General features: G+C 49.3%; 9 protein-coding genes across 9 annotated transcripts; 3 read left to right on the top strand and 6 right to left on the bottom strand.

Moving 5' to 3' along the window:
• Positions 1 to 362: 362 nt before the first annotated feature.
• Positions 363 to 8,940, top strand: FTJAE_12732 (uncharacterized protein; the record flags this gene model as incomplete). Its single annotated transcript, XM_037345808.1, has 6 exons — positions 363 to 1,725; positions 1,795 to 1,834; positions 2,072 to 3,173; positions 3,246 to 8,225; positions 8,419 to 8,602; positions 8,771 to 8,940. 6 exons carry the CDS (start codon positions 363 to 365, stop codon positions 8,938 to 8,940), a joined length of 7,839 nt encoding a protein of 2,612 aa, XP_037200216.1.
• A 366-nt stretch (positions 8,941 to 9,306) lies between these two features.
• Positions 9,307 to 10,335, top strand: FTJAE_12731 (zinc-binding oxidoreductase; the record flags this gene model as incomplete). The annotated part of the gene is made up of 1 exon (XM_037345807.1): positions 9,307 to 10,335. The coding sequence occupies one exon, from the start codon at positions 9,307 to 9,309 to the stop codon at positions 10,333 to 10,335; it is 1,029 nt and encodes a 342-aa protein (XP_037200215.1).
• Positions 10,336 to 10,413: 78 nt separating this feature from the next.
• On the bottom strand, positions 10,414 to 12,018 carry FTJAE_12730 (aldehyde dehydrogenase (NAD+); the record flags this gene model as incomplete). The annotated part of the gene is made up of 4 exons (XM_037345806.1): positions 10,414 to 11,043; positions 11,097 to 11,507; positions 11,562 to 11,921; positions 11,983 to 12,018. The coding sequence occupies 4 exons, from the start codon at positions 12,016 to 12,018 to the stop codon at positions 10,414 to 10,416; spliced, it is 1,437 nt and encodes a 478-aa protein (XP_037200214.1).
• Positions 12,019 to 12,672: 654 nt separating this feature from the next.
• On the bottom strand, positions 12,673 to 14,121 carry FTJAE_12729 (chitinase; the record flags this gene model as incomplete). Its single annotated transcript, XM_037345804.1, has 4 exons — positions 12,673 to 12,991; positions 13,039 to 13,418; positions 13,466 to 13,689; positions 13,746 to 14,121. The coding sequence occupies 4 exons, from the start codon at positions 14,119 to 14,121 to the stop codon at positions 12,673 to 12,675; spliced, it is 1,299 nt and encodes a 432-aa protein (XP_037200213.1).
• Positions 14,122 to 15,094: 973 nt separating this feature from the next.
• FTJAE_12728 (UDP-glucuronic acid decarboxylase 1) lies at positions 15,095 to 16,216 on the bottom strand (the record flags this gene model as incomplete). The annotated part of the gene is made up of 4 exons (XM_037345803.1): positions 15,095 to 15,711; positions 15,764 to 15,954; positions 16,004 to 16,143; positions 16,196 to 16,216. The coding sequence occupies 4 exons, from the start codon at positions 16,214 to 16,216 to the stop codon at positions 15,095 to 15,097; spliced, it is 969 nt and encodes a 322-aa protein (XP_037200212.1).
• A 759-nt stretch (positions 16,217 to 16,975) lies between these two features.
• On the bottom strand, positions 16,976 to 19,062 carry FTJAE_12727 (acid phosphatase; the record flags this gene model as incomplete). Its single annotated transcript, XM_037345802.1, has 3 exons — positions 16,976 to 17,438; positions 17,493 to 18,629; positions 18,707 to 19,062. The coding sequence occupies 3 exons, from the start codon at positions 19,060 to 19,062 to the stop codon at positions 16,976 to 16,978; spliced, it is 1,956 nt and encodes a 651-aa protein (XP_037200211.1).
• Positions 19,063 to 20,662: 1,600 nt separating this feature from the next.
• FTJAE_12726 (cellulose-binding GDSL lipase acylhydrolase) lies at positions 20,663 to 21,710 on the top strand (the record flags this gene model as incomplete). Its single annotated transcript, XM_037345801.1, has 4 exons — positions 20,663 to 20,757; positions 20,807 to 21,273; positions 21,327 to 21,565; positions 21,615 to 21,710. 4 exons carry the CDS (start codon positions 20,663 to 20,665, stop codon positions 21,708 to 21,710), a joined length of 897 nt encoding a protein of 298 aa, XP_037200210.1.
• A 426-nt stretch (positions 21,711 to 22,136) lies between these two features.
• On the bottom strand, positions 22,137 to 22,708 carry FTJAE_12725 (uncharacterized protein; the record flags this gene model as incomplete). The annotated part of the gene is made up of 3 exons (XM_037345800.1): positions 22,137 to 22,308; positions 22,357 to 22,454; positions 22,514 to 22,708. 3 exons carry the CDS (start codon positions 22,706 to 22,708, stop codon positions 22,137 to 22,139), a joined length of 465 nt encoding a protein of 154 aa, XP_037200209.1.
• Positions 22,709 to 23,200: 492 nt separating this feature from the next.
• On the bottom strand, positions 23,201 to 24,570 carry FTJAE_12724 (uncharacterized protein; the record flags this gene model as incomplete). The annotated part of the gene is made up of 4 exons (XM_037345799.1): positions 23,201 to 23,777; positions 23,823 to 24,196; positions 24,244 to 24,311; positions 24,363 to 24,570. The coding sequence occupies 4 exons, from the start codon at positions 24,568 to 24,570 to the stop codon at positions 23,201 to 23,203; spliced, it is 1,227 nt and encodes a 408-aa protein (XP_037200208.1).
• Between the last annotated feature and the right edge of the window lie 2,474 nt (positions 24,571 to 27,044).

The following is a 27,044-nucleotide window of genomic DNA, read 5'->3' as shown; positions in this document are numbered from 1 at the left end:
AGCCAAGCCAATAGAAGCAGGACGTAAATGCGGCTAACGAAGAATATTGATATGTATGTCTTGTTAGAGTTTAGAGACAGACAAACCCCGCTGCCCCGCAAGCCAACGCATTATTCAATGGATGGATGCATAGGTGAGTGCAGTACGTATCGAACGATGTTGAGACCTACCCAAAAGATCTGTCACATTTCTCCTGGCACTATCGGAGATTGTTCTCCGACACTTGTAGCTCACACAGTTTACGCCTCGCAAATTCGCACAGTCTGTGATGCTAGATTCTTTAGGAAATCTCCATATAGGCGGCCGACATGTTATCCGTGAGGCTGCAAAGCAAGAAACAAGACAGTAATAACAGCTTAACTATGGCTGCCAGTCCTGCGAAATCGCGACTTCGTAACGATTGGGAAGTCCATACATTTCAGATCGGCGTCCCTCTCGGAGACTGCGCTATCCATCTGCTTGTCAAGCATGCTGTGAGGTATACGGAAGGGCAGGAGTTTAAAGTTCCAGACCCAGCCAAGAGGAAAAGAAAGAACAGAGATGTGCCTGTATTCAGGAGACCCATGTTCCGTCGGATCGTTGAGCTCACCGGGAACGATTTGCCGACGAATAGGTCCGCTACGAAAGGTAAAGGCCAAGGGGAAGTCCACGCAGCCCTCATCTTCGACGGAGGCCACGACGACGATGGACCAGGCTACCATGGGAAAAAGTCTCGTGAGGCTATCGAAAGAGCGATTAGTAAAATTGAGTCGGAGTACACTTTCAAGTATGTCCCCGATGACATCGAAGAAACCCCCGTACGTGACGGAAAGACGAGCAAAAACTCTCAGCTCATCTTCGATGCCTGGATTGTCACACATTGGGACCGAGATCACTACTGTGGTACTCTAACAATGTTCCGGGATGACGTATTCCAACGATGGAATGACGAGAAAACCATGCCAGCCGCAGAACGGATCTGCTCATACTTCAAATATGGCAAAGACTATGCATGCAATAGTATCCTCTACTGCCCCGTCTGGCTGCGACCAACAAAGGCTGGCATGGCACGAGGGGCTCCAAATCTCTTTATCGACGACGGCAAGCCCTGTATTTGGCTGACGGACAGTAGTATCTGGCCCTTGGACCTCAAGGTGAAAACCGACCAAAAGAATTGGTCCAAGTCGGCGCCTCTTCTCAAGGTGGTCCATGGTGAACAGTCCCTGATTGGAGTCGACCTGTTTACTGGGAATCAAGTCAGTCCTAAGAAGTCAGTTGGCCGTTGGTGGACTGATGGGAAACACAACGCCCAGAGCGTATTGGAAGGTTATATGCAAAGGCGTCAAGATGACGACCCACCGTTCGACAACAAGAGACCTGTATTTATTTGCATTGGGTCAAACGGCTTTGCATTTGGTTCCAAAACTGCAGCCGACCCACCGAAAGCACATTGCACGCCTGACAATTACGTCTCTATAATGGCCATGATCATATGGAAGACGGCTGATGGGATACGTATCTCCCACTTGTGTGGAGGAGACGCTCATGCTGTCACTGAGAAGTTGATCGTGAACTTCATCCGCAAGGACAAGGGCGGAAACAATCAAGGCCCTCCTGAATACTGGCCAATTGAGGTGATGAAGGCCTCTCACCATGGGGCCCGTAGTTCAACGCCTGTGGAACTCGTCAAAGCTGCCCGACCATCCAAGTTCATTATCTCCGCGGGCCAGTCCCATGGACATCCCAGTACGCTGAAGCCCCTGCTTTAACCTTGTATTTCTTTCTCAGCAGTGACCTAATTTGACCAAATTACAGGTTGGCAAACCGTGGCACTACTTGCAACGTATTATAGAAGGTACGACCAAACCAGTAACCCAATACCCTCACCAGCCTTTGCACATCAGCTTCCGATAAGCCCTATTAGGATATTTTGCTGACAGAGCTCACCTCCGAAAAGCGAGATAGCCAAAGTTGGTCGAGCAGCCCGTGTACAAGAGCGGCCACTCTACAACCTGCAGTTCCCTTATTATATGCCTTTCGGGCTACAGTCGAAACCTAAGCATCTCAGATCTGTCGATATGAACCTGAATAGTTACACGAGTGTTCGGAAAGACTGGATAGAAGCATTCAAAGAAATTTATGGGGGAACCGAGGAGCAGGCGATCTACGGCGAGAAGAAGGAGTTTGAAGAGGGCCTCGAGCAGGCAAAGGTTCAATTGCCCAAGGACCTTGCTCTGCATCTGTGGACTCGGGCCTCGGTCGTGAACGGAATTGATTGCATGTTCAGCAAATTTGTCACGAAATCCCTTAAGGACAACCAAAAGGATCTTGAGGAGGCCAAGAAAAGGCTTAAGGGTTTCCCACGAGCACCCAGGTCGAAGAAGGACAAAGAACTGAAGGAGAAAGCTGAGGCTGAAGTGAAAACTTGCTTCTGGAGAGTCGAGAAGGAACTCGGCCTGCAGCGAACTGCACTGGCTCACTACATGCGGCAAATCTGGATCGAGGTTTCCCAGGTCATGGACTACCAGAAGAACTCCAAAGAGACCGATAGAGGTCTTTTATATATACGTCTTCACGCTTCGTCAGAGGAAAGATTCGACGGCAGGGCATTACCGGTGAGCAAATCGTCCGGCTGGACGGTCTTGCGCCGAACGGTGAGAAAATACAGTAAGGCAGAGCTGGAGCTCCTAAAGGCCAAGACGCGCCTACCTCCCAGCACGAAGAAAAAGGTCGTTAAAGTTCGGCTCCTAGGTGGCAATGGTGAAGATATGGAAGGAGAAGGACAACAAGAAGAAGAAGAAGAGCCGCCTCAGAACTCCAATACCAAGAAGAGGAAGGCTAGGCTTTTGACAGACTCAGGGGAGCCTGAAACAGACTGGAAGGATAAGCCCGTACAAAGGCTGGTAAAGCTGGTAAAGCTATCAGGTACAGGAGCGAGCGGGGACGAACGTGTCGTGGTCGACTTATCCGAAGAATCAGTTTCTCTCCTAGAGAACCAGCCAAGTGATATAGTGAGGGTGGCCTCTAAAGTCCTGGGAGACCGGTATACTTGGGAGTCAGACACACCTGACCTTGATAGCCTGGCCCTGGAAATGAACTTCGATGACCTGGGGGAGGTTGAGTTCAGCGAGAGCAAAACCAACCTGACCGCTGTTTCTTCCTCGCTGACTGCTTCTGAGTCTGTCTTGAAAGAGGTATGTTTGCGATGCTACATTACACCTTGACAGAACGTGGCCACAAATATGACTGACTTGGTGTCTCCACAGAGAAAAACGCAGCGGTTAGCACAGAAGCAACCACAAGTTGCAGCTGGCAAAGATGGGACAGTGCCTGTATCTATCGACGGTCTTGTAGCAAGTAAAGAACTTCTTAAACCCTTGAATAGGGACATGCCGGGTAAGATCTTTGCCGTCCTCGACGAAACGACCGCAGCATGGGACTTCTTGGCCTGGGCAGGTCCCATTTGCTTCGGGCAACGCGCTCAGATTGGTTCTGACTTGATTTCTCTCGGCGAGAACGACATCACGCTCGAAGTTCTACAGGCTTGCTGGAATAAGTCTGATGTTGAGGGCTCTTATGTTTCTGGGATTGAGATACGCTGCCAGCGCACAGCTAGAGATGGTCTGCTCGCTGTGAGTCTTGATAACGTGCGCTTGTACATAAAGCGGAGTGAGGACCAGCAGCCCCTTACCTTTTCTGCCCAGAAAGAATTCCTCAACCAGCAGTTCGAGCGAGAAATGAATCCATCTGCTCGCGCCAAGATGACGGGATTCGAGCGCCTACCGGGACACCTACTTCTCGGACTGGAAACAGGCTCCCGTATGGGAGGGTTTGACAACCTTAGCGACTTCTTAGATCTCTTCGACATGGATCTTGGTATATGGTTGACTGCGCTAGGTTCTGGGGTTAAGGTTCAACTGACCCAGAGTTCTGGCGAGTTTCCCCCCAGGAACGGATTTTGGTACTTGCCAGCTCAGGATTACACCAGCGTACTGAGGCTTGGTGGGTCGCTTCACCTGGAACCCAAGGCGTCACTAGGCAAACTTGGAGAAATGATTGTTCAGTGTTTACCTGGACTCAGCTCTCAATTGGACCTTCCAGATCTCAATATTGTCTTCAAACGGACAGCGGCCCCAGTTATCGAACACGGCAACACCTACATTGATGGTACCAGTGAGGTGACATTGTGGACGGAGTTCGATGTCGGAAGTCCAAAGAGCTTGGGCCTGTACTTCTCGCTATTGTCAGACAGGATGGTCATCACAGTTCTTTCTAAAGGTGTGACCTGGTCCTCAGTGAGGAAGTGGCTGGAAAAACAGTTTGACGATCTTGTCGATGCACTTCTCTCTCTTGAAGAAGATCTAGCGGTGCTTGTTAGCAACCGTGGGTCGAAGAATGACGAAAGCAGTTCCGCCATGGCAAGCAAGACCGAAGCAGCGGAGGATCTAGATGGCATCTCATTCCATAGACTTGCACTCACAGTCAGCAAGGACAGGGATCTCCTCGGGGCATCTGTCAGTTTCAAGGCCAGCATGCCCTATCTTGTTCAGAAAGGGCAGCACGCCATGTTTGAATTGAGCCTGTCTTGGAATCCTGGCTTATATGAGTTTCAGGGTACATTCATACCGGCGGCAATAGGCCCAGACGATCCGGCTCTCGACGGTTACATGATTGATCACGAGGTTTGGGACTCTACGATACCCTTGAGTCCAAACGCAGCTCCTTTCATGTCGTTGAGATTCATCGATCCGTCTACGGAGATCAATATTCCATATGGTATTCCGAGCGAGATCACACAGTGTGAGCTCTATGTGTCAAACAAAGCGACCCGAATATCAGGCCACCTGGCTTCTGCGATCAAGCCTCCTAGTCCCACTGAAGCTTCAAAGGTGCCCATTCTACTGGTTGACCGAACCGAGCTTCAGATAGAGGCAAATCTGGATTATTCAAGTGGAGCCACCCAGGCTTCGTTCGATCTCTGGGGAATGATCACATTAAAACGCTCAGAGTATGCTACAGATGACCCTCCCTGTGTTATTCAGGCAGCCATTGGGTATAGGAGTGGCGCCTGGTCTTTTAGTGCCAAGGCTACAGATGTTCCGATGATAAGTCTCTCATCAATATTTGCCGAAGGCCCAGAGAGGGACGCAGCCATGCAAATGCTCAGCCAGATACACCTTGACGAGATATTTATTGACTATACATACGCTGGAGCCTCTGTCTCTAAACTCAGACTTGGCGGATCCATGACAATTGCGGGTGTGACTACATCCATTGAGTATAACCGCTCAGAAAAGCCAGACTGGATGCTTCAAGCCACTGTGGAGAAAAGCATTGTCGCCGATGTGCTGGATAAAAAACCCGAAACTCTTGGAGATACGCTAGGAAGACTTCTTGGGGGTGACGTCGCCGCTATACTGCCCGACTTTGTCCGAGATATTACTCTCCCGGATTTTGAACCCGATCACGACCATGTTCAGTTGAACTGCTCATCGAGTGCATTTGGAGTGGTTCTCAGCATTGGAAAGCTGCATGTCCAAATGGGACAGCTCAGGCAGGAAAAGAAAGACAAGGATCAGGAGATCTTACCTGCAAAGAGGCTAGTCATTGTGTCGCTGGGTCCTCTACCATCCACCGCCGACGTACCTCTCGTTGGCTCTGTCTCACTCCCTTTTGACCAGCTAGAGTTTGTCTGGGCCAGTGAGAACTTTTCCAATACGGAACTTACCGCATTAGAGGCGGGCGCAGGTTTCTCTACAGACACCACGACAAAGATTCGTCGTTCTCCTGATGAAGCCCCTCTCTCCAAGGGCTTTCACTTCCGTTTGGTAGGGGACAAAGAGGTTTGGGTCGATCATCCATTCACACGAGAGAAGAAGCCAGCGCCAGGGCCTGGGGTTGTTGGACAAGACCAGATCGTTGCTGCAGACCAAAAGGCTCCACCAGCCGATGCTGGTCCTATGAAACCGATCAAGAAGAAGCGAGGGGGACTTAATATGTCTGGGGTCGGTGTCTCTTTCGATAGTGACAATGATGTGCTCAGTGTCCATCTCGACGCTGATGTTGCCATTGGTCCCATATCTGCTGGAGTTCAGGGTCTTACCGTTAAGCTCGATCTTAAGCAGCTTGGGAGCTTGGACAAGCTTATCTCGGACGCGAGTGCGTCCATCTCTAAGGTAGAAAAGGCTCTGACGGTTTCCATATCTGGAATCAACGTTGCCTTTGACCGGGCTCCGATTCTCATCGCTGGAGGGCTGGAACACAGTAAGGACGAAGAAGGAGAGATGTTTGCAGGCGATATTGCCATTTCCCTCACCCAGTTCTCGATCGGGGCGTATGGTATGTACCAGAAACTGAATGCTAAGCCCCCTTTCCCAGCCTACAACAGCGTCTTCGTCTATGCTATGGTGGAGGGGACTCTCTTCACTGTGGGCTGGGCGGAAATTCGTGGCCTCGTCGCCGGGTTCGGATACAACTCGATGTTACGACTGCCTCTAGGAGGAGGAGATGAGCTGATCAATTATCCCCTGCTGAAAGACCTCGGGCCGGACTTCCACTCGAACATGGTGGCACTGCGTAAAGAAGGCTGGGTCACCCCCAGTATCGGGTCGCTCTGGATGGCTGCTGGCTTGAAGATCCGAGCGTGCCAAACGATGGACATTCGTGCCGTTGCAACTCTAAGTATCGGCCCAGATAAGAAGGACCTGGGACTCCTCGCGCGTGCCTCAGTCGGTCTTCCTCGAGGTGCCTCTCGTGATAAGGCACTCATGGCCATCGACCTGTCGATAGCCGGCAACCTGGACTTGGTGCATGGCGAGCTGGTTGTTAATGGCGCAATCGAACCGACCTCATTCATTCTGCACCATAGCTGCATCCCTTCTGGCGAGTTCGCGATCCGTAGTTGGTTTGGGAGTGATAATCCTCATCGAGGTGACTGGGTCGTGTCATTTGGCGGGTTCCACCCCGCCTTTTTGCGACCCGACCACTATCCGAACCCCGCTAGGATGCAAATCAACTGGTCAGTCTCAGACAAGATCAGCGTGACAGGTCAGGGTTACGTTGCGGTGACACCTAATGCCATCATGGCTGGTGGTCTGTTGCACGCGGCGTACAAGTCGGGAGGTGTAGAGGCAACCTTTGATGCACATGCCGACTTCCTCGTCACCTTGGCTCCCCTGCACTACATGGCAGAAATGGAAGTTTTCGCCGGGGTCTCGTATGAGCTCCGCAAGTGGTGTTTTACTTTCAAGAAGAGCGCTGAGCTGACTGCTAAGCTTCGGCTCCACGGCCCGCCGCTTGGTGGGACAGTCACCCTCCACGTTGCATTCTTCAGCTTCGACGTCGACTTCGGTGCTGGTGACGGTAGTGGGCCACCTCCGAAGCTCACCCTAAACCAGTTTGAGGACCTAGTTCGGGAGAGATCCGCCGACAGAACCCAGCAGAATAAGGCGCATGTGATGGCTTCGGTCAGTGGCTTGCTCTCCGTCAAGGACAACAAAGAAGATACCAGTAATGACGGAGAGTCACAGCACTGGATAGTCCGAGGCTACGACTTCATGTTCACGGTTCGCAGTTGTGCGCCCATCTCGTCCGCCATACTCGGCAACGACGACACGGACCAGGCAAAAGACCATGCCTCGAAGATTCTAAGCCGTCCTATGCAGATGAACGAGAACGAGACAAGTCCAATCTTCTCTAGTCTCGAGGTCCGCGTCTATCGTGGTGACAAGGCCGGAGACAGTAGCCAGCGAGTCAATTTCCAGATGAAAGAAGCCATCAGGGATAGGGTTCCCAGCAACCTCTGGGGGCCAATGCCTAACGACTCGCGCGATCTTCTCAGCCAGAGCAGCTCGCAAACAACTGTAGAGCATCTGGTCGGCTTCAAGATGGGAATGCCTTCGCCTGAGACGTCGGCTAGTAAGCTTACTGTGGTGCTCTCAAAAGCCCAGCCGACTATAGTGCAGTTTCCAGTACAAGGAAAGAGTGCAGAGCCAGCAGCCGTATATCTAGAAGAAGAGGAAATACTCGAGCAAAGAAAGTGGAAGCGGGTAAAGGCTGTGATGGGTAGAGAGGGTGGCCTAAAGCAGCGAGAGACTGTAATGGATGCTTTCTTACGCTTCTTTCCACGCGAGAAGGAGACAGCCAAGGCATTTCGGAACATTGGTACTGCCGCCTTGATAGATGCTTCAGACGAGATGGAGAGGTTTTATCGCAATGCGCCGAGGGTATTATATAATAGGCTGGAGGTATGAGAGAAAGATTGGGCTATATAAGTAGATCGTTATATGCAAGGTCGACGTTATATTCGCTGTGCCAGACTGGCTGCTTAGTACATTCACTTTAAACTGGCTTTCACTAGTAATAATTATAGTCTGAGAATAAGTGACCTAACCAAGGCTTACCCAATGTCTGAAATATAATTAGTAGTAACGGCTATAGCTAATCAACCAGCCCAAGAGGGATTTAATTCGCTTCCAACTCAAAGAGTTCTTACCATGGCTCGGTCGGTTCATTCTTGGTAGGAGTAGTCTTGCTGAGAGACCTGAACGAACCGTTGACCTGAATCCAAGCCCGGCGCCAGCTGCTTCGGTCACTGATGATGATGAGGAGCGCATTTGGAATAGTGACAGTGTTTCGACTGGGATGAGGCTTACCGATATGTCAGGGGGAAACGGGAGGGGCTGATGAGAGGATTAGGGCCTGGACGATAGAGAGACTTTGAAGAGGTGTAATTAAAAAGGCGCGGGTACATCTAGTTTATGTTAGTGTATAATAAACACACTTTGTTTAGGTCAATTTCAGGATAACCTCATACGGACTATCGCAGTCCACATCGTGATTTATGACATCAAGCGCAGTGGCAAGCTTCCCAACACAACTGCGAAGTCAATCCTGTATAGCATCAGCGATCCGGTTGTTAACATCGCGTTTAAAGTTATTACCAAGCCGAGCGCGAGCTGACAAACAGGCGATTGTGCTTCTCCGAGGAGTATTTTAAAAACATATGATTGGCTCAAATGCTCCGTGGTCAGGTTTTTGGTGTCGCTTGACATGCAGGCTGACATCGGGTATCCGGGTAATCGATACACGGGAAACCGTTTAGTGGCGATCTTCGCTGACTGACTTCGGGAATGACAGTTGAAGAAATACAGTTTCCGGAATCAGACGGAGATAGTCAAATATTGAGTATTAGTTCTTGTAAGACAACGTAATATTTATATGTTGCTATGTCGCTGTTGTCATTCTCAATCATTTCATTACATCAAACATCGTCTCGTGTATCCAACAATATTGCAATATATCTTACAACACTCTATTCCTTACAACATGGCATCATCTAATGTCCCAGCGACAATGAAAGCTATCCTCCAACCCGACAAGCATTCTCACAAACTCACCCTCTCATCCCAACAACCCGTCCCAATCCCAGCCCATCCTCAAGACGTCCTCGTCAAAGTCCACGCTACTTGTCCCTGCAAGGGCGAACTCGACTGGGCCCTGTGGGCACCCGAGTTCGTCGGCGACAAGATCCCCATTCCCGGCCAAGACCTCGCGGGAACAGTCGTCTCAGCACCCGACAACTGCGGTTTTAAGCCAGGCGACGAGGTCTATGCTCGTATTGAAGCGAACCGCCCTGGTGCAGGTGCTGAGTATGTTCTTGCACGAGTCTCTGAGCTTGCGATTAGGCCTAAGAATTTGACTTGGGTGGAGACTGCGGCGAGTCCTATTAGTGCACTTACTGCATACCAGGGATTGTTCACTAGGGGAGGGTTGGACCCAGACGCTTTGAGTGGCGACGAAGCTGCGCGGGAGAAGAACGGCAATATCCGGGTTTTAATCAACGGTGCTGCTGGGGGAGTCGGTAGTTGGGCTGTACAGCTAGCTCGCATCGCTGGAGTCAAGACTATCACGGGAGTTGTTGGAACACAGAACATTGATTTCGTCCGACAGCTTGGTGCGACTGAGACGATTGACTACAAGAAGCAGAGTATCGGAGAGTGGGTCGCCCAAGATCCCGCATCTCGACAGTTCGACCTCGTCTTCGATTGTATCGGTATGCCTTCTTTGGCTCAGGCTTGGTATGCAGTTCGGGAGGGTGGAACGCTTGTCAGCGTCTGTGCTCCACCAGAGCAGAATCGTCCGGAAGATGTCAAGAAGGATGTCAATAGTATCTTCTTCGTCATTGATCCGGTCGGTAAGGATCTGAATATCATCACTAAACTCCTGGAGGCCGGTCAACTTAAGCCACATATTGATAGCGTGGTTGGGTTGGATGATTTTGAAGAGGCCTGGGAGAAAGTTGAGTCGGGTCGAACTAAGGGAAAGGTTGTTGTTATGGTGGTGAAGGACGAGTAGTGGGACAGTCAGTCAGTGATCAGGATCTTGTTTAATCGTGTACTTAGCTATAGACCTCCTCTCATAATATCTATTTCATCACCCAGAATGCTTCACCCAGTAAGCCTGAGGATTACACCAGCCCTTAAGACCAACCTCTCCCCAATCCATGCCAATACCGCTGTGTTTATGTCCCCCAAACGGAACATTAGGCGCAACTTCGAAATGCGTGTTCACCCAAATACTCCCCGCTTCCAATTGTTCAGCCATTCGTCGAGCACGAGAAACATCTTTACTCCAGACAGACGCTCCAAGACCATAGTCTGATGCATTGACCCTAGATATGACATCGTCTTCAGACTTCCACTTCATAATAGGGACTATTGGGCCAAATGGTTCAGTTTGCACGATCTCTGAATCCTCGGGAGGGTTCTCAATAAGAACGGGTGGCATGAAGTACCCTTTGGCTGATGCAGTTGATGCGCCGCCAATGGCACGCTTCCATCCTTGCTTGTCGACTTCCTCATAGAGACGTCGGAGTTTCTCGTACTGCATCTTATTCTGGATTGGTCCGAAGAAGGCTTCCGGATCAGAGAAGTCACCGGTCTTGAGGGCTCCAAGGAACTTGATGACTTCAGAAACGAACTTGTCATAGATGCTCTCATGGACATATATGCGTTTGATGTTCATGCATATTTGGCCGCTGTGGACGTAGGCGAGGAATGCGACCTATCGACTCGTCAGTGAACCTTCTTCATGAGGTCACAGGAAGAGAAATATACCTTTCCAGCCACTGTAGGAATGTCAACATCTTCACAAACAATCGCAGCATCGTTCCCTCCCAACTCAAGAGTAACACGCTTCAGCGTAGCAGCACAAGCCGCCATGATCTTCTTGCCCGTCTCGGTAGAACCCGTGAAGCTGACCTTGGCTACGGCAGGATGAGCGGTCAGCATAGGTCCGAGATTGTCACCGCCGCTTAAAGCTTGGAACACGCCAGGAGGAAGGACTTTGGCTCCAATCTCTGCCAGCTTGAGAGCTGAGTATGGAGTATATGGTGAGGGCTTCCATATGAACGTGTTGCCGGCTAGCATGGCAGGGTATGCTTTTCCAATGCCGAGTAACATGGGGAAGTTCCATGGGACGATGCCGACGCCGACTCCGAGAGGGACGTAGCGTACGACGGCTGTTCTCTGTGCAAACAATTAGTCTTCCTTTGTCGGGCTGATAAATAACTTGGGACTTACATCTTTATTATCCTCAGGCTTGTCCTCCTTGATCCTAAGCTTCGGCGTCTCTCGAACATGCTCCATAACAAGCATAAGCTCAAAGCCACCAGCCTGAAGCGGTTTGCCAGCTTCACGGCCTAGAAGGTCAATAAACTCTTGCTTATGTGCCTCAATGGCATCTGCGAACTTGACGAGGTAGCTGGCGCGCTCATCCCATGATAGCTTTCGCCACGCAGGATATGCTGCCTTCGCAGCGCTCACAGCTCGATTAACGTCATCTTGGGTTGATACGGGAGACTCCCAGAGAGGCTCTTCTGTGCTAGGACAGATACCACGTCGGGTTTTGAGGGTGGAGCTTCGTTGGCTGTTTATGACGTTCTGAAAAGTCTTTCTTGAGAGCCAGAGCGCTGTGGACATACGTAAACGTATCTATACATACCTGGAAGTCGACTTTCTGGTCTTTGGGGAAACTCATTGTCACAAGTTGAGATAGATACAAGGTAAGTGAAGAGAAGCTGGAGCCCTTCACTCGGCAAGTGATCATCGAGTATTTATTCCTCGGGCTCCCAGTCAGACAGTCACCTTCCTTCAGGGTATTTACTGCAGTAATGGCGGATGCGTAACTCTGGCACAAGTCGGATTACGACACGTTAGCCAATAGCCATGATTGGTGAGCCTGTACCCATACTGTTGGAATAAGCATAATGTCAGATGTTTTGCACCTTCAATGCCAATGCGGATTAGGGCTGACGATATGACAGGAATCGCTCCACAGCTCGCCAATGGATGTTATTTGACCAAAGTACCTAAGTTGAGTAAGCGACTGGTTTGGTAATGCGGCCGATCCTACCGTCTCTTAAGATCATAGATGAGGTCGCGTCTCCTCAGAGAGATCCCAGCTCAAGTTCAATGACTGACTGGCCAGCTTAAGGGCTTCCCTATTGACAGCTTATTGAATCACTCTCATCCGGCTTCACCATAATCACGGACATGACAACATGAGGCGTAAGTAGCAAGTGCACCAGGGAAGACTTATTTATTTCCGTACTAAACAAATCTCTTGACCTAACACCCCAGCTATTATTCTATGAGTCTATGATTCGGCCCCAGGAGCCCAGTCACCAGGCATCTAAGCGTTGACACGGTCGAAACCCTGCTGCATAGCCTTGAGGTGGCTCCAGTCATGGCTGTCCTGAGCAAGGGCCCAGGCCATGACGCTCTTGATACCGCGGGTCTTGGCAAGAAGGTTGATCTTCTCGGTGATGAGCTCAGGAGTGTCCCAGGACCAGAAGATACGGTTGGGGCCATCCCAGTACCACTGGCCACCGTTGACCTTGTCAGTCTTGCCCTTCTCGAGAGCCTCGAGGAATGAGGCGGTGATATCAGCGCCGTCACACTTGCCGTAGGCAGACTGGCAGCCAGTACCGCAGTGAGCAGCGGTATCACCACTGTTGCATGTTAGCTTATGTCTAGATACGACTAGGTAGATACATACCACCAGCCGGAAGCGGCACAGCAAGATCCAGTGGCGCACTTGTAGAAAGTGCCAGCACCGCAGGTAGCATCAGGAGTAGCAGTCAAGTTGGTAGGGGCAGAGACAAAGTTGGCAGCCTCGAAAGTCATGGATCCAGACTTGCCGGTGTCGCTACCGTCCTTGGGGTTCTCGAGGAGCTCGGTAGGGCAGCCGATGGGGTTGGTGCACTTGTAACCCTGCTTAGTGGTGAAATACTTGGCGTAGAAAGGGATACCGAGGACAAGCTTGTGGGCGGGGAAACCGAGGGAGAGATACTTGTCGATAGCACGGGTAGCACCCTTGACCGAGGTGTGGTGGGTGGTGTAGTGATCACGACGGTTCATGAGATCGTATGTCATGACCTATGATGGTTAGTGGTTGGTTTTGTAGGGCTATGGGGAGTGTTTACGTTGACAAAGTCGACGGACTGCTCGATGAGAGGGGTCTCGCTGGGGATGTAGGCGATCATGTCACGCTCAAGACCGGGGACAGCGATGGAAAGCTCCTTAGAGCCGATGAACTTCTTGATCTCCTTGAGAAGCTTGGGGAAGGCCTTGATCTCGTAGGTCTTCTTGGAGTTGACGACCTGCTTGTAGTCGGCGCCGTTACCACCAGGGTACTCCAGATCAACATCTGAAGCCAAGTATTAGCCACTCATTCCATTAAGATTCCATGAACAGTGCACATACCAACACAGTCGAAACCGAGTCTATCGAGATTAGAAGCAACACCACGAGCAAACGTCTGACGGCTCTTGTCGGTCTTGAGAGCCTCGTCGAAACCAGCATTGTCGCCCCAGCCACCAATGGTCATGCAGACCTTGACGTCGTGGTCAAACAGAGCGCGGACCTGCTTCAGAGGCTGGAACGGCTCGTACTTGCCAGCGGGCTCAGTGAGGAAGAGCGACGAGTTGGCAAAGGTCATCATGACGTGGGTGACGCTGTGGGTGATGTCCTTGGGGGGTAGATCCTTGGTGTGCCACTGGTCGTAGTAGATGATGTTGCGCGAGCAGCTCGCCTCGGCGACGGCGTAGGCGCTTAGGCCTAGAAGGGTGGTGACGCGCATGATTAGAAGATACAAATGAGTGACGTTGGTTAAAGGAGTGTAGATATTTGCAAAACAAGAAAACGAAGGAATGAAAGACCGTTGGAGGTTGATGAGACCAAAATACAGAAAAAATAGCGCGATGCAGCGCTTTAAATATCGCCCTCCCTCAACGCAGTGCCGCCGACCCTTTTTGGTGAATTAAGTTTAATTAGAAGCTAAAAGGACACTTTCTAGAAGGGAGAGAGCGCGTCAGCGTTATAGAGTTTAATTAACCCATTGAACGCCCCATGTTTCGAATTTCCACCAGTGAGAGGGCATTGGGCCGGGTTACATAGCCTTAAAGTCTAAAGCGCACAGATCACGGCAATTGCTGTAGCGTTGGCTTTTTGGTGGTGAGATTATGTTCGGCATTTGTGAAGCGGTTGGCGCTGACTCGGCGAGTATCCGATCGTTCCGGTGTTTCGGGTCTCGGTGGGATGGGGATGTTGGGCTGGGGAATAAGCCTTGTGGCCGTGCGATGGGTGAAGCTGACGCGACTTGTATTGTGGCTTGCCTGGATAGATGAGCACTACGACAGCCACGCTTGATGCTCTATCTTATGTTTATGCAAATGACTATCTAGGCGAGTCCTGGCTATTCTGAATACACATTCTTTGCTGAGTGCTGATTTGTAGTGGGTTAAGTGAGACAGATAATCTAGGGTAGTAGTGGAGGCACCCGATCCGATGTTCCGATTGACCCCCATTCCAATAAGAATGACATGCCATGTCACATACTTCATAGTCTATCCTGAATGGTAGGGTCCAGAATTAATTTTGGGTCAAGCGTTTGAATGTTTAATTAGTGGTCATACAACGCTGAGATATTGGGCAGAGTTAAACCATCTTGTTACCCTCGACAGTACTCCGTAGCAAATAGAACTAGCTACCAATACCTTATTAGGCTACATAAATCAGACGTGTTTCATTAGTCATACAGGCTTCATATCTCTCTAAAGCCTGCTCGAAATGCTGTTCTCCCTCTGGATAAACCAGTCCACCGTCGAAGCTAGTCCCTCCTCCAACGACACCCTAGGCTTCCAACCCAAAACCCTCTCAGCAAGACTCGTATCTGGCTTCCTTCTAATAGGATCATCCTCCCTCTTCGGCAACAACTGCACAGCAACAGGATCCTCATACCCGGTCTTCTCCGCCACAACTCTCGATACTATATCCGCAATCTCAGCTATCTCCATCTCCAGATCACTGCCAATATTAACCGGTCCATGATAATCGCTATTCATCAGAGCCTCTAAACCACGAACACAATCATTAGCGTACTGGAAACATCGCGTTGCGTGTCCGTCGCCGTATATCGTGATTGGTTCTCTCTTTAGAGCTGCCATGATAAAGTTGGGTACTGCGCGGCCGTCTTCGGGCTCCATGAAGGGGCCGTAGGCGTTGAAGATTCGGGCGATGCGGACTTCGAGACCGTGTTCAGCTTGATAAGCGTATCCGAGGGCTTCCATGACTCTCTTGCCTTCGTCGTAGCAGGCGCGTGGGCCGAAGCAGTTGACGTTGCCTCTATAATCTTCCCGTTGGCAGGCAATTTGTGCGTCGCCGTAAACTTCTGCATGCCATCAGTGAGCATTATACCTAGTAGTCATGGGGAGAAGTCGTACCTGATGTACTAGCAAGAAGAACTCGAGCGTTGTGTTTCAATGCATAGTCCAAGACATTCGATGCGCCATTAAAGCAAGTTTGTAAAATATCAATCGGTTGAGTCTCAAAATGCACTGGACTCGCAGGACACGCAAGATGGTAAATTTGTTCGACGTTGTCTATCCACGGCAACGGATCTCGTACATCAGCTCTACTACTTATCAGCACTGAAACAACATTTGGGAGCAAACAAAACGCACTGGATATATCGCACTCGCTTGTCCGATCGGAAATTATCGAGGGTGCTTTGAGATCCAGTCCATAGTGAATCAATCACGACGACTTCGTGGTTCTTCTCGAGAAGCAGCTGGATCAAATTGCAGCCGAGAAACCCAGCACCCTGTCGATAAAATTAGCTTGCATTTCTGCGTCATTTCTATAGGCTCGCTTACACCAGTGACGATAATGACCATGTTGAATTCGGTACTTTTCACGATGAAAGGCAGTATGAGGAATTAGTTGATTTGCGACAGCGTCCGGCACGAGAAAGTACAGAAAGTAAGAGTCTGAAATTTGAGAATTAATTGAGACGCAGTCATGAAATATTATCCGTTTTCAAGTCAGACGAGCATCATCGATCCGCCCAAGGTGAGACATCAGCTGTCAGCTAGCAAGGCGTAAGCGAAAATCTTACCCTTATACGTTGCCAAGGTCATTTTAGCTCGGTATCTGCCGAGCTGATCCGGCGCTATCTACGTCATGTTGACCCTTTTGTCTTCCTCATTGGGGAATATCTCGTCGCATCCCGTTGTTGCACAGAGGATCTGACGTATGCGGCGTTGCTCTTTGGGCCCAAAGTGGTTGGGCTGTGACGAAAGAGGGAGTGACAGCTGGCGAGGGATGGTTGGTATAAAAAGAAAGCATGGGCTACGTGCCAATGATATAGAATGTCTGAGTTCGGATAAATACTGCAATGAGCGGGAAGACCTATGTCATATTGTCATCTACCAGGCGAAAATTGGTGCGCGTGCGCAAGGACCTAAGCCATGCTGGGCCTTATCAGTCTCTTCTTATCAGTCTAGGACTTGTTGATCACGTAGCACAATTCCCGAGGCCATATGACTGACCTAAACGAGATTGAAAATCGACTCAATTATGTGATTATGTATCACAAGTCCTCTCAGGGAAGAATGTCTAACAAAGCCATCATCTATATCTAGTCTTTATGTCCTCTACAAAGCCAGAGCGATAACAAGGAGGCCAAGAACCCCAGAGACAAATGTCTTGGTACCAGCACTAGTAGGAGTAGCAACTGGGGCCTTAGTACCGCTCGCACCTCCAGACGAGGAAGAGTTTCCAGCAGCAGAGCACTTGGAAGCACTCTCCTTCAAGACAGTAAGCTCATCACCAACAACACCACCATCACCGTGGATAAAGTGCCAAGAGAGCGCACTCTCGTTGTGAACAGTCAACTTGGCGAAACCAAAGTGAGTCTGGTCAAGAAACATGGTCATGTTGAGACGAGGCTCACCGTCGAGGACGCTGTGGCTCTCGAGGTTGCCTGCGGCTCCGTTGACGAGATGGACCATTGACTTGCCGGGATTGGTCTTGTACGTGTTGTTGTTGATGATGGAGCCTGAGTCGAGGGTGCCGTTGTGGCCCATGGGCTGAAGACGCTCGTACCAGTGAATGTGGCTGTCCAATATTAGTATATGTGTTGTGGAGGAGGTTGGCTAAGATGCGACTCACCCAGCAATGTAGACATCGACATTGTTCTTCAGCATCAGATCCTCAAATGCAGCACGGATGTTAACCTGGTACTTGGCAACCTCAGAACTATACATAGGACGATGGCCCATGACAATAACCCAAGGGGTCTTGCATCGATCAACACTCTCAAGATCCTTAGCCAACCACTGATACTGCTCATAGTTCTTGGTATCATTATAAGAACCATGCACAGCACCAAAGGGACCAGAATCAGTGACATAAGTCTCATTCGCCAAAGGATGCGTCTCATCACCCTTGAGATCCGCAGCAAACGGCTTCTCAGGACTGTTGGCGTAATCGGTCTCTGTGTTGATAGACACAAAGTGAGCTAGACCGTAATCGAACGAGTACCAGAAGTTGCCAACGCCGCCGGACTTGTCGCCAGCCATGTGAAAGCGGTTCTGGAAAGCGGTGAAGTTGCGCTGCGAGGGGGGGCAGGAGTAGTAGTTAAGCGTCATGTTAGCCTGGGTAGCATTGCTCTTGTCGTTATCGAGGTACGCAGAGAGTGTGTTGTTGCCGCCGTCGAACTCGGCGCAGGTTGCTTCGTGGTTACCGGGGACAACCATGTAGGGGATCTTGAGGGTGATGCTGTTGAGCCACTGCTGCCAGAGATCCCAGTTCGACTCGTACAAAACACTCATGTCACCGCCGCGAGGACTTCCCTGGTTAGCGACTTCGCCCTTGGGAAGGGGAGTCTTGTAGTCATCGGGAATAGGACCGCCGCCGGGAAGCTCAGTCGAGGTTCCGTTGTAGCAAACAGGCCAGTCATCCTCGCAGGGCAGAATGCCGGAGAACCAATCATCAGCGTAGCTCAGATCACCGCCGTGCCAGGCAAACGCAGCGCCGTCGGAAACAGCCTTGTTGAGATACTTGTAAGTACCAGCGGCGTTGGTGTAGCCCATATCGTTGAGAACAGCGATGGTGAACTCTGACTTGTCACCTGCTTCACGAGCGGTAGTGAAGCTAAGAACATCAGACTTGGTGGTACCGTTGGCAGCGGGGATCTGATAGTAGTAAGTCTGGCCGGGCTTGAGGTCGCTGATCTGAACATCGTGGAAGAACTGATTGCACTGCGTAACAGCCTTGACAGCCGAACAAGGAGGCGTGCGATCGTAGCTGGAAATCGTAAGCCAATGACGATTCAGTGCGCAGACGAATCGGGTAAACCCCTGCGCCAAGAAGCGGGAACTTACGTAGTAGTCGACCCAGTAGCTTTATTCTTCAACTCAGACTTGCTCGTTCCCCAATGAACAACCGGCGCAGCACCGAGTCCAAAAGGCGTCTGGTAGTGAATGTTAATTCCCCGAGGGGTATACGACGTCGAAATGACATTAACGTTGTTGCTGGGGTTTGAAGAACCAGGCTTCACGGCTGGCGGTTCAACGAGACGAGGGAATCCTTTTCCATTGCCGTTGACGGTGGGATCGACCCAATCGCCGACAGGGACTGCTGGGCCCTTGTAGGGATACTTTTCATCGACGACGGGCTTGGAGAGAGCGGGTGTCGTGAGGAGCGCGGCCAGGAGGCTGGGGGCAGTGAGGGACTTCATGATGAACCTAGCGAGGCGGCTGCAAAAGAGAGACTTTTGAGAACAGTAAAGAATCTACACCTGTCATCGTGCTTCAGGTCAAATGCAGCGTTGGTATATATAATTCCTATCATCGCGGACCTCCCCATGTGCTCGGAACTCAGCTGCCGGATCGTCATCTCAAATGCATCACAACCTCCATGAATATCAACAACAATCGGATCTGACGGCTCTCGCCGGTGGCAGTAACAAGTTTAGCTTCACGATTACCCCTGTGAATCTGCAACCCTGCCCAATCAAGGTTGATTACGATGAAACGTGATAAGCAAGCTAAGATAAGCTTCTACGGCCGACGATAACGGATTCAGCTTAAAGCCTTTGTTTGCGACGTTGGTAATGCGATAAAGCCAATGACCGCTTCCACGTGGTAAACAGCATTGTTGAGCTTTTTATTTGTTAATGGGTTTGGACTCCATAAATCACGGCTTTTCGGCAGAAGAGATGTTGGTAATTTATGCGTGGTTATTGGATGGTTACATCAAGTCCCCCGCATTTGTGTACGAATCCCTGTTTGGTTTGTTCAAAAGTGCCCAGGCTCGCTTAAGGGTGAAAGAAAGCACTAACAAATCTATACTAAAATGTATGCAGCTAATGTTAAGCCTTTTCTGTCATAACCTATACACTTGCAACATGGATCAACACGTTCTTTACCAGCTGCCACAAATGTGCTTAGAGGGAAGCTAAAATACATCTCTTATCAGAGTGAATATCGCACGATTGAAATAGCCGTCCTCTGAAGATTCCAGACAGATACCTTTTTCGTACGGGGACAATTCAGCAACAGCTTCGAGACAGCCAGCTACCCTGCATCAGGCAAGTAAGATGGCGTTGATTGACATACCAATACCGTGCCACAGTATCTTGACATAACTTTCAGTGCTAAAGAATCGCCTTACTTTGTACCAGACAAAGAAAAGCATTTGCTTTTCCAGATAAGGACATGTGACATTCTTACCCAGATAAGCAATTAAGTTGGATTCATTCACTGGAGATCCCACCGTGTCATCCCTGCCGTCCTGCAGATCCATATATCCATATTAAAGCTTATATATAAATAATGCACCATAGAAGCTGCAAACCTTCTGGCATTGTTATAATCGCTCTCCTCTCCACGAGCCTCTATGCTGCATAGTATATCATGCAGACTAACAAGCTAAGCGATATCAAGACCGGACCGACGGGATCACACAGATCTGTCCACGGAAAATATTCTTCCGTACCAATTACAGCTCCCGACCCAAAGCTTCAATGTATGATCTGCATGCCGCATTATAGTATTTCTTGCGGTCTCCCAGTCCAAATATGTTATACCCCGCCTCGGACCTCCTCCGTTTATCCGTTTCTAGACATTATGCTTAAACAAGATCTTCCGTCGACATTCCTTGATCACAAGAGCAGCTCGTGGTTTGTGGGATCAGGAAACAAGGTTGGGTCGAGGATCTGAAACGCGGATTTGAGGAGATATAAGTAGTCCGTTAGTCGCTATGTGAAACTTGCAAGACTGAGTAAATTGTCTTGGCAGGTGATTCAAATCATAGTGGTTTTTATTCAGTCTCTTACCATGCTGTCGAAACTTCTTGTTGCTGCTATGGGTAGCATCTTGGTTCAAAGTGCTGCAGTCCACGCAGCGTCAAGCATTAGCTATCTCTTCACTTTGTGAGTCAGCAAACGATACACCTGCGAACTACAAGTTGACGTGTTTTAGTGGCGACTCATACTCCCAGACAGGTTTCGACCCCAACGGCGCACAACCCTCCGCCTCCAACCCCCTCGGCAACCCCCCATTCCCAGGATGGACAGCAGCCGGTGGAGCAAACTGGGTCGGCGACATCGTCAAAGAGCAAAACAACTCTCTCGTTCTATCATACAACTTTGCGTACGGAGGCGCTACAGTCGATGCTAACATCGTCAAGCCGTATGCAAGCACTGTCTTGAGTTTTGTGGATCAGGTCAACCAGTTTTCTAACTCTGTGGGCAAGCATCCCGCTGGTACTTCTTGGACAGCTCAGAATACGATTGCAGGAGTATGGATCGGCGTTAATGACGTTGGAAACTCATTTTATCTGCAGGATGCAGATGCAGTGGTTGAGAAGGCTACTACGAGATACTTTGAGTTACTTCAGGTTCTGTACAAGGCTGGTCTGCGCAAGTTTGTTCTACTTAGCGTTCCGCGTAAGTTTCTGAAGACTACAGTAGCATCAGGCATCTATACTAACAATAGGCAGCAACCGAATTGACACCGTTGATGATCCAACAAGGCGCTGACTCGAACGCTCTTCTCGTGAAGGCTATTAAGCTCTACAACAGCAAGCTGGCCTCAAAGCTCAGCACGTTCAAGAAAGCCAACTCTGGTGTCAAGACACTACTCGTTGATACATCTGTTTCTTTCAAGAAGGCTATCAACAACCCCAAGGCTTATGGTGCACCTGATGCGACTTGCTACAACAGCGATGGGAAGTCATGCGTGAGTAGCCTCCCTTAAGTAAAGGTATTTTATGCTGATGTTGCAATAGCTGTGGTTTAATGACTATCATCCTGGAATTGCTATTAACCAGCTGGTGGCTGAGCAGGTGGCGAATGAGCTCACGTCGAATGGCTTTGGATGGTGAATCTATCAAGATTGAGACTGCCCCCGTAAAGCAGATGGTATTCTGTAGTTCATCTGAGACAAGAATTCCTTAGCCTCGAAAACAGTGATCAAGTGCATTTCAACTATTCCATTAGAAGCTCGGGATAGATATCATAAGCTCTAATCCCATTGCTTGAAGTAAATCGCCCTGTGTGATACGCCTGAGAACAGTTCCTTTCCAAAGGACCATTCGTGTTATTCTTGTGTCTACGAACTATTACTTGAGGTTCATAGCACCATTGCATTCTTGCCGAGTACCAAGCTTTCATTTGAGGCTAAATGTTTCCATTATTAAATATGCATTACTAGCTCAACCAATAAGATCTATACATTTCTCTCTCTATCCCTCTTCCTACCGATAGCTTACACCATTGTGCGAGTTCAATAGTTCTATCAAGTGTATCCTCTATTTGGCGCAGATAGTGGCAGTAATGGTAGCAGGCTGAGGGCAGCCATAGACCTTCTTCATGCTGGGAGTGCTGTAGCAAGAAGCATCGCCAGCAGCGCAGTCAAACTGCTTGCATCCCTTACCAGTGGTAAGGATGTTGTGCTTGTTGGCGAAGGGGTTGCCCCATTGACTAGATATGTCAGTATGGCACCAAATCAGGGACAGGTCTTGAACTTACGTGCTGAACTCGTAGTAAACGTAGTTGGGCTTGGAGGTGGAGGAGTAGCCGAAGAAGAGAGGGTTGGAGAGAGTCTTGGTGGTGGCAATCTTGACGGTCTATAACAATTGTTAGTACAAAGAGTTCAGTGATGAAAGCAGACACGAATTCAACGTACAGATCCAGTAGAGCGGAGGTTCTCAGAGAACTTCTGACCGGGCTTGAGGGTCACAAGAGGTCCAGGAGCACCGCCGTTGTAAGGCCAGGACTGGACATAGATGGTGCCAGAGCAGTCGTTCTTGACGACAGCCTGGTTAGCGGCGGCAGCGCTGCCAACAATGGCGGTAAGGGCAGTGAGGATGCTGAACTTCATTTTGAAGAGTGAGAAGATGCTTTTTGGGATGTGAGAGTCTTTGTAGATGAGAGAGAAAGTGCTTGAGAGTGATGATTGAGAATAAGTTGATCAACGGCCTTTATTTATACAAAATGGCAAAACGTTCGGATATTGCGGTGAAAGGCGGTTAAAGTTGAATACGAGCCGGCATAGACTTGTGGCGTTCTGCTAAAGCCTATACGGGCGATTATCGGTTCGTATCGAGCCATCTTGTGACGAGAATAGACCAGAGACTAGATCTCTCGTAACTAACCCCAAAGCGTCGACCTGAACTAACCCGTGCCGAGGGCCCGAGGCTTCCGCCCTTCCTCAATCCGGGGAAGGTGCGAGTCTAGAACATACGGTGAAGGTGCTAAAAATAGGTAAAAAAGGGTTTTGTATTAAGATTACATTAAAGGGAGAGGTAATAGTTAGTATGCATGTCTCATAAGTAAGCGGTGGAACGGCATTTCTCTGTTTTGTGGACAGATGTCATTCTCGGAGAGTTGCATCGCTGTCACTTGGTCTGCCGTGGCTCCATTCATCGTCTGGGCGTCTCTCTACCACGATTTCTTGTGTGACGACAGTAGTAGCTTTGATGCCTCGACTTGGTGAGCTTGGCTCAATTGGACTCTGCGACGCTGCCTCATCACCGTTCTGTCCCTGCTCAGCCTTAATACTGACACTAACACCAGGGTATGTTCGGTAGTGTTTGGTGATTGATGGGAGAGGTACTTCATCTTTTCGCAAGGTGGATGTATCTTCCATTGAGTCATGGCTGATGTCTTGAGTTCGCCTTCGAGACATACTACGCAGATTTTGACTGCTACGTGTTCGAGTATAGCCGTACTGTGATACACGGTTGCTACTTCGGCCGAATGAAGATGCAAAGAGCCTGGGCATGATCTTGGAGAATAGTGGTCGGAGAGTAGGTAGGCATGAGGAAATAATAGCGAGGGTGACTTCGAGGAATGACCATATCGCGGCGTCGACATTATCCCAGTTGGGATCTTTAGTTGAAGCAGCTGTCTTTAGTGTTCGAATGCGAATAATCGAGATGATGCAGGTTCTAGTCCTATTAGTAACAGCGTGATAAAGCGATTGAGCTACTTACAGGAAACCAATGCTGAAAATAGCCAACAGCATAATCTTTTGTTTCTTGGGAAGGTTCAAGCTTCCAATGACTGGTAACGGCATACAGAATACAGTGATGTCTGTGACGAGGTTGAAGCCAGCCATGACGTACCAGACCGTCAAAGGATCGATGCAATGTCCATCTAGAGTTGAGTTCCAGAACTTGGCGACGGGTACACAAATGAGAGTATTGAGGAAAGCGATCGTGATAGTCCATGCGATCATGATGACGAGTCCGTAGAATGTTAACGCTTGTAAGATCGGTATGGCAAAGACTCGTCGGTATTGAAGAAGGATGCCGATCTTGACGAGACACATGGCGACATTGTACACGATGACAGAAGCATAAAACGCCTACTAATCGTCAGCAATAGTTGAGGCCATAGAAAAGTGAAGCTGACCTTCATGTAAGCAACGTAATTCTCCTTCGACTGTTCCCAAGTATGATGTCCAAGCCCATAATTATTCTCTACTCACACATCAGCACTCACTCAACCTTCACAGCATTGATGAAGTTTACCTAGACCAATAGCCACCGCAGCTGCAATTGTAAGGACCTGGGCAGCAGCCATAACTCTATCATCCCAGCCGAGGGAATGAAGAACCTTGTATCGCACATAGAGTCGCAATGCGACGGTGATCGTGGAAAGAATGGAGAAGGTAATGAGAATAGCTTGAATCTCGACCGAGCGGGATGAACTATCCGCCGGCATTGAGCGAGTATCCATGGTTAGATGACTCTCGTCAGCCCAACGGATATACATTGTGCATTTGTATCAAAAACAAATTTCAGCAAATGTTTAGAATCATCAGAAACATATTTCCCTCACGCGGGAGGGGACCCCAAGGACAGTTAAGTATATCACTTGAAGGAGGGGCTCATAGTTCAGCTCTCACAGACTCCGTCTCAAAACTGTAAGAGATCGACGAGCTTGAGCTTATACTACATATCCAATCATTAGTATCAGTCCCCCTGCAGAGCGATGATCTAATCGTGCATCTCTTTCCTCAAGCTGTGTGTAATCTCTCCGACCTGATCTGCGGAGGCAATGATACCCTGGACCTGAAGATTACCGCTGATCGTTGTTTTACTGCGTGGTGCTGCGACCAACCAGATCGAGGGGTCAAAACTGCCGCAGCGCGTTGCGGGCGAGCGTGAGTGTCGGTTGGCATAACTGCCGATCACAATATGACCATGTGGTTGGAGTGGGGTTTGGTGACACTGACAGGTTTACCGAATGTTCCGAGGTTAAAGATTGAGAGGTTTGTAAGGGATTTGTAACGATGAAGAAGTTCTGTGCGATCTTTTGTTTCGTCGATCAATTGGTGAAATTCTCCACTGGTGATATTGCTCAAGAGGCCAAAAAACCCAACAGCTTGGAAAAGACTGAGTGCCAAGACTTATCCTTGCTGAGATATTGAAATGACCTGCATATCAGATCTCGTTTTTGCTTTTGTTTTGGACTCACCGCATTGACAAATTCTTGCCTGATAATCGAGCGATATCGAATGTCGTGATTATCCGTAATTCCCTGGCGTGTCTTTTGGTTTCAAGTAGATCTGTAACATGGCCGGTGACGAACGAAGATCCCGCTGCAGAGAGAGAGCATGTGACTAGGCTACCCTGGTCCATTAATGCTTTGGGTCCGTCAATATGGCACTGAGATGTCAGTCCGTCTCGGCGCTATCGTGACATTCGGCATTGACGCAGTAAACAGTCTAATTAGCTGAGGAAACGATTCTTTACGCTAATAGATATTTAATCATGACAGCGCTTTGGCCCTCTCGTGACTCGGATTGTGCTCAGACGGACCCTGTAAGAGAGTCATGGCGACTCAGATCATCTGAGGGTTACCCCACTGAAACATTTGACTGACTCAAAACATTACATGAAACATTTTGGTGATGTTTTGGGCCTCATTCACATATAACTCTGTTTATATATCGTATAATATGTTCGCTTGCACGATATTTTCCGCGGAGGCTTTAGGTACCAAGGCCTCTACGCGACGTCGTATTACTTGCCAAGCTACTCCATAAATTTAACTAAGTACAGGCGATCTCAGGTATGCCTGCTCACCGCGTGAATTGTCAATGCGACTCCATAATAATCCATTCTACAATCTCGAAAGGCTCCGCGTGAACGTTACATAGTAGCCTTCCCTTGGACGGCTGATCCTATGAGGTCATCCTTGGCCCCCTCAAGACGTGAAGAGATAGCCCACTTCAACTGACACCGTTGTGCAATTCAACAAGACTAGATAATGGGTATACTATTCGTGTTTGTCTATTCGTATTCTTGACCTCTGTGCGCTAGAGCTAAGCCCTTCTTTGACCTCCCAGATTAAAGTGCAGTTGAACTCGCCTCGTCATGATACAACCTCGGACAAGCAACGTTTAGGGTCTTAGCGAAATGCAGCTCTTTTCGAATAGAGTTGGTCGATCAGCGAGCCTGCAGATCAGCGACATTTTCGTCGGCGCCGCTGACATTGGGCGTCGGCAAAAGCACCATTGTCCATAACGCTGCTGCCGTAGATCCGTTGAATTCTCGGTGTTGGATGACGCATACAATGGTCATTCAGTAACGTCTTTATTCGTGTTGCATGCCTCGGACCAACGGCTTTTGCTTTGGGGACTGGTAGCTGGCATGAGGTATGGAGACCGAGGTTCTCTGAGATTTGGAGGAATTCTTTTTGGATATATGGTGGTTGATTGAGGATCATAGTCAGGTGAGAGCTCGAGATAATGGATATCACGTATGATATCGAGACGTTGAGCAACGCTGGTGCACACGAATTTGTTCACCCGATAGCTGGTTTCAAGGTGGGATCTACATAAGCACAATTCGACATTTACTAATCATGTGTTCCAATGCTGGAACGGGTGCTAGACCAAATGGTGTCCTCAAAAACTTACTACTTCGGTATAGCAGGTCTATAATTGACACCGTTAAACCCTCAATTGAAGCCATCTCGGTCCAGATATCCCTCAACTTTCTCGATCTGGCAACATGCTCGCCTGGACGTACGATCTCCCATCTCATCATCACTCCCAACAATGCGTTTCTCAATAATGGCTTTGCCACGTGTTGCCCTCAACCTTTCTTTCCAAGCCTCACCAACTAAGCGAGCATGCTGTTATGAGGTCTACATCATCTACCTACGCAAATACCAAATCGCTACACCCAACTGACTTTACAAAA

This window comes from Fusarium tjaetaba, assembly GCF_013396195.1.
Source record: "Fusarium tjaetaba strain NRRL 66243 chromosome Unknown NRRL66243_c0000357, whole genome shotgun sequence".
NCBI classification, from domain to species: domain Eukaryota; kingdom Fungi; phylum Ascomycota; class Sordariomycetes; order Hypocreales; family Nectriaceae; genus Fusarium; species Fusarium tjaetaba.
Note: the sequence above shows the minus strand (reverse complement) of the source record. Positions and strands in the feature narration are given on the sequence as shown.